At 43.5% G+C, this 10,026-nt stretch overlaps 1 protein-coding gene across 3 annotated transcripts; it reads right to left on the bottom strand.

Moving 5' to 3' along the window:
- Window positions 1-251: 251 nt before the first annotated feature.
- Window positions 252-8,746, bottom strand: PCTP (phosphatidylcholine transfer protein). 3 transcript variants are annotated; one of them, XM_027691751.1, is made up of 6 exons: window positions 8,590-8,746; window positions 6,484-6,601; window positions 3,221-3,300; window positions 2,715-2,886; window positions 1,969-2,036; window positions 252-1,454 (listed from the first exon to the last, which is right to left on the bottom strand). In XM_027691751.1, exons 1-6 carry the CDS (start codon window positions 8,734-8,736, stop codon window positions 1,389-1,391), a joined length of 651 nt encoding a protein of 216 aa, XP_027547552.1. In that variant the 5' UTR covers window positions 8,737-8,746; the 3' UTR covers window positions 252-1,388. The 3 variants fall into 3 exon arrangements, with proteins under 3 accessions (XP_027547552.1, XP_027547554.1, XP_027547555.1); XM_027691753.1 differs by having other exon boundaries at window positions 6,484-6,598; XM_027691754.1 differs by lacking the exon at window positions 8,590-8,746 and adding an exon at window positions 8,434-8,510.
- Window positions 8,747-10,026: the final 1,280 nt, after the last annotated feature.

The raw sequence follows: 10,026 nt of genomic DNA, 5'->3' as shown, positions 1-10,026 counted from the left end.
TTTAAAAATTTGGTTGTATCATGTTGTGTGACACTGTAATGCTCAATCCGGTAATGGTCTCCAAGCCAAAGACACTTGAAAAATGCCTGAACTGCTGGCAGAAAGCTCTCCAGAACACATGAAATCCTGCTTGGTTCTAATTCAACTTATTCTTTCAAAACCCTTTAAAAAAAAGAAGCAGCCCATGGTATCAGCCTGTCACTTGTGACCTGCCCAGCAGGGCCACTCAAACACGAGAGAGAACAAGAACATGGATAAAATAACGATTTATTGGAAGCAAATATTCACACAAAGTAAAAAGGCAATGATTTCAATCATTTGTTTTTTAACAAGACAAAGCTACCCCATTACAAGATTTATTCAGAAACAGGATTAGATTTAGGAACAATCCAGAATATTTTGAATCCCTGAGATTGAGGTCCTCTCATCTTTTATGCACTCCCTGCCTCACCCCCCACCAAAGGTGCTGGAAATTTGATTTTCTGCTCAGTTGAGCTTTTAGTGAATTACCATCCAAAATTACAGTTTCAGTCTTTAGATCAGCAGGAAATTTAAAAATGCAAGCAAGCCCAAGCTTCACATCAAGTTCATTCACATTCAGTGGCAGGCATCCAGCTCAAAATTACTTCCAATTTCAAGCTGGTATCCAAGCTGCTTTACAGAAAAAGCTACTGACTCTGAAGATAAAACTTGTTCCCCTTAAATCAGACATGGAAGAAGCCAACTCCTCCTTTTTCTTCTTGGTGGACACAGCTAAGGAGTTTTAGGTTTCATACAGAGGTACAGAGCTGGGAATGCAAGGCTTTAGGCTCCAATCCTTTTTACATCTGGACTTAAAACCATCACAAGGAAGCTTAGTGACACAGACTGCCAGTTCCTACTGCAGCCTTCTTGTGATTTACCTACATGCCCTCAGTATTTTTTAGGTTTCCAGCAGGCAGGGAGTTTAAGAATGACAAACTTGGGTAGCAAAAGTGTCTCTCCCACGCAATGCAAGTTCCATCACTGAGTTTCAGCAGGAAGCCACCCTGCAAGGCAACAAACATGCAATTTGCAGTCCAAGTTCAGACATTTTTCCTAGCTAGATCTTTGTCTCTTGTGCAAGGACATAACATATTCATCACAGAGCTCCAGCTGACATGACAGTCAGGATAAGCAAAGCTTATCCTTGAGTACTTTCAAAAGCTGCAGCTGATGTTGGTGTTACCTTGTCAGTGCCCAGCTCTTCAGTTGGAGATGGAAAAAGAATCTAATAAAGCTCAAGGCATAACCCAACTAAAATAAAATTCTTTCCAATATTAGAGGTAGATTTTATCCAGTGTAATATATAACAGCCATTCCTGTAAGTGCAGAGCTCTTGGAATCAAAGAATTAAGATCAATTTCGAGCTATGTTCTCTTAGAATAATTAAGGCAAGCTTTTTGTATATCCTTCAAGAAAGCAGGCACACCACTCTGTAAAGAGAAAAGTGGAAAAGTCATTCTTGCATAATGCACTCAATAACAACTATAAGCAAGATGAGAATTCCCATTATATAGATCAAGGCCTCCAAACAGATACAGTTCTAAGATACAATTGTCTAAGATACAATTCTAAGATCTGGTACAAAGCAGCAAACCATTCCTTTAATACTTAGGGAACAGACTGCATTATTGAAGTTTGCTTGTCTTCAGGCTATTCATGTATGCTCTGGAACATGGATTTTTGGGGCTGGCTGCAGAATTCACCTGCTGGGTTGACGAACCAGAGGAATTTGACAGGAATTTAAAAGGAATAAATTAGTACTACTGTAATGAGAGCAGACAATAGTGAGACTCTAAAACCAGGACTGTGCAAGAGCCAGAAAGGTGGATACATCCATTTCAGAAAAAATAACTCTACTCAGCATGCAGAAGATGGGTACGGATGCAGTGAATCCCTTGTTTGAAATGGATTAGCAAATATCATTGTGTGTTAACCTTCCCTTACCTTGGCAGCCCAGTTGACCAGCCACGATGGAATCATGCCACCAGGGTTATCAAAGTAGTACATATAGACTGGAGAGGAGAGAGAAGTTACCAGAAAGTTCTCCGAGTACCAGCTCTAATACCCTACAACAGAAGCTGTCAGTGTGCAGGACTGAGGCACCAAGTACAACAGTTCTGCTCTTAATTCTTCACAAAAAAGCCAACTTGTCCTGAAGTGGGATGTGAAGTAACTATAGGCATTGCCAGTGAAGCTGACAGAGCCATAACATTAATTTAGATTATTGCAAACCATTTTAGTCACCCTGTCTTATAAAATACTGTTGTCTTTAAAGGACTAATCTCAGACAGGAGACAACCTCCAGGCAAATCCTTTCATCTCTACATCTGTCAAACATGATACTCAAATCATTGCTGAGTTAAACAGATTGCAGCAGACCTTCCCCCACTGAACTGGCTGGCAGGAAAAGAAGTGCACGCTGAGGGTGGGGTGGGATGGGGGGCAGAATGGTCAGTAAACTATTCTTAACTCCCCAGCCCAACTGTTAAATGATGTGCTTCTTCACAGTAGCACACTGCACTGGACATTCTCAAAAGTTTCATTCATTTTAAAGTGGTCCCAAGGCTCAGTGCATTCACTTTATAGTAACTGTTTTTAGCTTACAATTTCCAGTCCCCCTCTTTATGCATTTTGCTAATCCACACATTCTCTGCCTACAGGACTTGTGACACATTTTCTTGGCCTCTTACCTTTAGATCCAGCCTTGCCATCACTTTCAATTGCCACACTTTGTTTATAGCTTTTAACTCTGATAATACCGGGCTTTTCAGGGCACTGAGGAACAGACACACTTTGAGCCAACACAACCCAGATCTTCCTCCCATCCACATCCATCTCCCGACATTCCCGAACATAGACGTACTGTGCTCAGAGTTGAGGAGGAACGTCAAAACACTGTCAGTTGGATGTGTGAAAAATTGACAAGTGAATTCCCTTACAAACAGCAGCTCCCCCAAGTTACTTCCCATGCTTCTACAGGATTCAATCCTGCAGAGTAATAACCCAGCTATGTGAGCTCTAGTTGTGTGTGGGAAGAGGCACCCACGCTCTCCTTCATGCTCTACATATCCATGTAACATGAGGACTGCAGGATCTTAGATCAAGTGCAGCAGAGCAGTAGAGTCAGCTCATTGTTGGGATTCCTGGATGACCAGGGGACAAAAACTGTCAGAGGAACAAAAGCTTGAAAGGATACATCTCTGTTTGAGAGAGGAAAAGGGTACTTCACTTCCCAGTAGATTACTTTTTCACCATCATATGTTTTCTCATACAGTTCTACAGGTGAAAGAGGAAGACTGTGAGATATTTTTAATTTCTACTGCAACAGGACTACAGATGACATCAAGAACTGCTCAGATTTCTGATATGAGCATATTTTACACACAACCCTGAAGTCAAAATTGATATGTATGTAAAGTAGCAGTAGAAGACATTAAAAAGTTCTGTAGCAGGGTTGTTCAGGAACCAAATACACACAAATAGGAGGAGTGTTTTCCTGTGGCTACTGGATTCCTTGGTGGAAAAAAAAAACAACCAAAAGGACAAAAGTAGAACAATTCTGGAAGAGGCAGAGTGAAACTCCTTTTCAGACAGTTTGCTCATTCAAAGCTTTGCCATCTCAAAGCTTTTTCCTTGCATGTTGTGCACAATTTGGATGTCATTATCCCTGTAAATCATTCTGAGGTAACATGGAACTAGGATCAGTGCAGCTTTCTAACATCTGAAGAGGTCTTACATGAGGGATTAATGAAGTTTCCAAAAGCTATCAGGAATCTCACAGCAGTATATACAGGGAACTGAGGGGCTCTATATCCTCCTGAGGGGCTCTATACCCTCCAGAGCCAATGCCCACAGCCAGCCAGTGCTTTTGAAAACGAGGCCAGAACAGACCGATAGTCTCATTGCCAAGGCAAGAACAGTGCCACAGATGGGAGATTCTTTCCCTATATAACATGTTCCAAACCAGGCTTCTGTTAGTATGTCCTGAAATCAGCTGTCACCCACAAAAACACCTTCTCCTCTTCTCTAGGCTGGAGCAGTACTGGAAGCACCCGGTGTTGTCACAACCCACAGCATTATGCTTTCCACCAGAGGTCACTGGAGCATTGGATTATTCACTTTGCTTTCATTTCTAACCACAGAACTTTCCTTTTTCAAAGGCATTAAAACACTTTTAAAGACCCTGATACAACTATTATTACCTAACTCTTTTTATCTTCACAACTACAGGAAAAGCACACAATAGGAAAGCCAAGTCCCACCTGCATTTACTTTAGTCTGTCAGTACTAGTGCACAGCTTCTGATCAGAGCAGAATACAGTGCATTTTAATCAATAACCAGATTTGTAGCATCACTACAAGAGATCACAAACCCTCCTACTATAACAGGCACAGCAGCACTTGCTGCTTCAACAGCCAGTTATTACTGTTAAGTTATTGAGAAGTATGATCTCAATCAGGACAGTGTTGCAACCAGGAGTAGCAAGTTTCAGTATTGCTCAGGCCCCCCCATTTTGTATCATGCCACAGAAGCATTTGGTTCCTCCATCACAACTCTGCAGTTCAGTCAGGGCTTCCCTGCTGAATTGGTAGCTGCAGCATAAGCTAGACCTCAGGTTGGCCACATCTCATAGATATTCTGGACCATGCAGGAGCAGTTGCCTTTTCAATAGAGAGGCAGCTTCTTCTACTCTGGTCAGGTTTTTATTTCAATGCCAGCCAGCAGTTCAGCAGAGAGCTCTCCTTTGGACTGCCACTATTGCACAGCTGTAAGAGCACCAAGGAATACAAAGAGTAACACAAAGAGCACGAAGGCTCTCATTGGAAGTTTTCTGGGGTTTCTCCCCAAATGTTAAAGGAGAAAAAACATGCTTAAACGGGCTACATTGAAAATGTTGGCTGGCACTGTTTCATCATATGTAGAGTTAAAGAATAGTTGGGCTTGTGGCAATTTTGAAGCTGGAAGGAAAGCTTTGCTGTTATGTTTATGCCCTTCACAGATGTTAACTCTTGAAATGCTGGACTTAAAGGCACCAGCACAAGTATAAATTCACAGATGAACAAACCATGGTCAGCAAGGATATAAATGTCAGCTCTGCAACATTATCTAGTTTTTAGTTTAAGGGTGTAGCTTCCCCCAACAGCTTCCTTTCTTATCTCTAAGAAGGCATTAAAAAAAAAAAAGTGTTTGTTTAAGAAAGACTCAGTTCTCCTAAATGCACTTAAGGACTACTAAAGTAACTCAACATAATACTTTACATCCAATACAATAATGTTGAGTCCCAGTCTGGCTCTTTTTGCTTCAAAAGAGGCATTTGCTACAAGAAAGCTACTGACCATTTTGACAAGTAAGACTTATTGATGAAGACACCACACTTTAAACTTGACCAAGTACTGGCACGAGTCAAACATGGTTCTCTGTACCAATACAGCCACAGGTATTACCAGTAAAGGTTCACCATGGAACTGTCCTAAACCTAACAAGCAAAACATTTAACAATCCTTTGGTTTTTAGCACGTTCTTTGTTCAGCAAAACACTTTGACCATGTTTCAGTTTTATTGGCTTGAAGTGATTCCAAGCACAGGCTTAAAAAGGAAAGGCTCCCCATCTTTAAAATAAATGGATTACTGGATGCTTGCATCAGCTGAATCCTTACCTTGGAACTGCTGACTTAAGATGTTTTAACATCATATGGATATCCAGGTTCAATGCCCTTTTTCAAAGACAACATTAAATAAACACAACTAAATTAGTTATTCCTTTCTCTGTAAAAGCCAAAGTCACCACCTATTCTCTCGATACACCCACTCCTGATGGTAAAAGGTCCCAAGAACAACCAATGCTTTCAGGAAAGTCATTCCATCACACATCAAACTGATGCAAACCAGAGGAAAATTCTTCACAATGGGAACAATCAGCCATTGAAATAATCACCCCAGTGAAGTGGTGTATTCCCTAAAACTGGACAATTTTAAGACTCAGCTGAGCAGGGTGCTGGGCCATCTTGTCTTTTGCCAAGGAAGGTTGGACCAGATGATCCCAGAGGTCCCTTCTCCACCCCCTGGTATTCTGTGATCACTGCTCTGCTGTGATACGTGAAGATGTTCAAAAGGTACCATCTCCATTTCTCCCTGGAGCATCTGCTAAAATTTAACCCAGGAATTACAACAACTAGAAGCTACAAGGTGCTCCAGCATAACCAGTGATGCCAATTATATGCTTTAACCAATATGGAAAGAATTCATTCTAGAGGAAAGACATTTGCTGTTGAGACATTAGCTGTTCCATATCAGTGTTTACTTGTATATTTGCAGAGGGCAACCTTATCCCAAAGAGATATTTAAGTCTGGCCCAAAGTCTTTGGATGCAGCAACTTCAAAATACCTTTGAGGAAAGCTTTAGTGGGAAGAATCCATGTGGACTAAAGCTTGCTTTTACACCGCCTAGATGAGCTTACCTTTAACATACTGATCCCACTGTTTTCTGAAATCTAAGTCCATGTAGACATCTGCACACAGTTTTGGGGGACAATCAGCAAGACCACCGAAGATTTTATACTCATAAAGTCCTGATTGCTGTGGAAACAGAATGGGGAGAGGAAAAGTCACACAGGAAAGGGAAGTACTCTGCATCAGGGAGAACAGCTGAAGGAAGTTAGGTGGGGCACAAACTACAAATACGCTCAAGAGCTGTGAAAGCAAATCTTCAAAAAACAATGCAAGATTCAGTCTTTAACCTCTCGACTTTTTGATCTATACATGAAAGTTTAAACCCAGCCAGCCTGACCTGCCCTGCACAATGGTTGTTCCTTCCCTTACACTAGTACCCTTTTACTTCATCAGTACTTCCAAAGGGAGCATGTTTCTACACACATACACATCCCTTTTCAAAAAACAACAAAAAAAGGCGAAAAAAAAAAAGACAGACACCTCTAAATGTTTTTTAGCTTCAAATAGTCTTTTTAGCTCAAGTCTTTCTGTATAAAAACACAAGAAGAAGCCTGAGCTACTTTCCATCTTGCCAGCTGCCATTCACACAACAGCAGCAAAGTCACTGCAGAAACACAAGGTACCCCAGCACAAGCCTGGTCCCTTTTGTGTGGCTAAATCCAGCCTCCAGCTTCCCAAAGTTACTTTGCCTTCATCCACCACATGATGCATTTACAGCTCCGTGTTGAGCTCCAGTCCTAAAGCCTCTACTTCATCCACTCCAGAAGAAACACTCCCAGCACCCTGAATTCCATCACCACATTAATTCCTGCATGGATACCTGGCAGGCACCCCAGCCTTGCCTGTGCTGTGTGCACTCATTGATAAGCTTGTCTTGCTACTGCCAGTTACCACATCCACACTGTAAACAGGGACTATTTATCACCAAAAAAATTCCAAGGCCTACGAAGTGATGTGTTTTTAAAGAGCCTTTCCCTGCCCCGTTTTGCCTTTTGCACAGACCTGCATGTTTGCTGTTTTTGCTACACATGACCATGTTTGAAATGATTTTTAAGAATACAAAGTTGTCACTCAAAGAACAACATGAAATCCAGGTTTGTGAGGAGCTGAGAGGAAACTATGATCACTGAGCTAAAGAAATAGGGTATTTACATATGGATTTAAAATATATATAGTATAAATATATATTATAAATATATATTCTATAAATATAATCTGTATTGTATAAATATAAAATTATATCAAATATATAAATATAATACTATATATTATTATATATTATATATTTCTTTAATATATCATATATATTATACATATAAATATATCATATATTATGTATTCTAGAAATATAATATATAATAACATATACAATATATAATATATATAATGATATATTATATATTATTATAAATTTATTTAATCCATTTATATATGCATTTAAAAGTCATTGATAAGTCATAAATCTGCATCAGAATACAAACATTCACTGTTAATCACTTACAAGTCAGTCCCAGAAGCCTAAAATATTGAAACTTCTTTAAAGAAATTAGTCCCCCAAAAAGGGGTGGAATTTCATTTCAATCCTTTCTGAACTACTTCCCGATTTCAGAGGGAGAATGGTGGGAAATCAGCGTGAAGGGAGTTTTGGAGAGAGGCAGGAAGGGAGGCGGAAGCCTGGAGAGCAGGAGGATGCTCTGGCACGGGAGATGCTCGGGAGCAGGCGAGCGGGGACAGAGCTCCCCTCACCACACACACCCCTCCGAGAGGGCTCGGCAGAGGACAGCAAACACCCCGATAGGCCCACGGCTGCTCCCACCGCCGAGAGCACGTTCCCCCGGGAATTCCTCCAGCCACCAGCCGTTCACAACCCTGCAAAGCCTCAGGTTCTCCGCAGTCTGTGCGGGCGGGGGGGTCACCGCGGCCGAGCAGCTTTTCCCATCAGCAGTTAATGGCATTACCCATAAAGCTGCTTTCTGGGAGCCCGGCGTAAACCGAGCCCAGGCCGACAGCGCCAGCCCGGCCTGTGCGGGGAACCGGGGACGCGCCGGGGCCCCGCATCGCGGGCACCCACCGCCCCCCGCCCCCCGTCCCGCGGCGGGAGCCCGCCCGCGCACCTCGTGGTACAGGCGGTAGATCCTCACGCCCATGGTCTCCACCAGGAGCTGCCACGGCCCCTCCGCGCCCGGCGCCGGCTGGTCCAGCTCCCGGCAGGCGGCACGGAACTGCTCCTCCGAGAAGGGCCGCGGCTCCTCCGCCTCCATCCCCGGCGGCCCCTCCATCCCCGGCGGCTCCTCCATCCCCGGCGGGCGGGCGGGCACAGCCCACGGCCGGAGCGCCCCGCCCCGCGCCCGCCCCGGAGAGCCCGCGGGGCCGGGGGATGCGGGTTTGCGACATCGCTGCCCTGCGGGAGTGCTCCGTGCGCTCCCGGTTCTTGTGGGGTCTCAGTCGCTCGGTGGTGGCTTTAAATGTGCGTCTCATCAGCCTGGTGCCAGAAAGGGAACAGGTTCCGTGAGGGTGATGGTCACGGCCTTTCCTTTCGGGTGTTCCCTAAGGATAGAGATTGAACACTGTGGGCACGTGTACTTTTGTGTATTTTTTTGTATTTTTGTAATTAATTTTTTTTGTATTTTTGTACATTTTCACTATCTAAAAAGCAGTTCTCCTTATGAAGTGTTAGGAATGAGAACATATAAAGAACCCATAAATGCTGTACAGCTGGTTGGCAGGGGTGACCCTGGCACACCCCACAGAGGCCCAGCCACCCTGGCAAAGAGGAGGGGGCAGCAGCCTCTGGCCTATGGCAATGTGGGATGCACTGGGTGGACAGGATGGAAGGGGACAGAAAACTCTCACTGGGCTGAGCTCCCTGGCAGGAGGAATCCACTGACAGGGACACACTTCACATCTTGCTTAGGCTCCTGCTGTATGACACCACCTATAACAGTGTGAGGCTGCCACACACAGACAAACCATCAGGCCCTCAAAATGTAACTGGCTAAAGCCAGTTTACTCCTGGGAGTTGTAAATCTGTTTTCATTACAGCTTTATTCTAATTCCTGTGAGATTTTCCTGCTGAACACTGTGTCTTCAGAGTAAAACAGAAGGCAGCTCTGAGCTGTGGGACGTCATCAAACCTACTGACTGGCAGCACTAGCCCAGTGTACTTGGTGGTAACCTCTGTGCAAGGCTGGAATAATGTAGTGTTTTCTGGCTTCCCTGCCAAGGGGCTGAGCTCTTTGACAAAGGGTTCACTTATGTCAGCTGTCCTTTCTAGTTCCAGTCAATTGGTTTGCAAGCAGTGCATGGGGACTTCTGGCTGACTGCTTTGGACATACAGGCTGACCATCATCCCTGCACAGTCCAGAAAACTTTTGGAGAGTTTTGGCAGAAGGCAAACTGGTATCTCACAAACTTCCCCCCAGAATGTAAATTTGATGCCAGAACTTGACCTGTAGCACCTTCATAAATTAATATCACTAATGGTGATAAATATCTGCTCATACCTCATCTGCTCTCACCTCCCCAGTGAAACTGCTAGGCAAACATTTCAG

This window comes from Neopelma chrysocephalum, unplaced genomic scaffold (genome assembly GCF_003984885.1).
Source record: "Neopelma chrysocephalum unplaced genomic scaffold, ASM398488v2 Primary Assembly neopelma1_84, whole genome shotgun sequence".
In the NCBI taxonomy this organism is placed as follows: Eukaryota; Metazoa; Chordata; class Aves; order Passeriformes; family Pipridae; genus Neopelma; species Neopelma chrysocephalum.
This window is presented reverse-complemented; position numbering and strand designations above follow the sequence as displayed.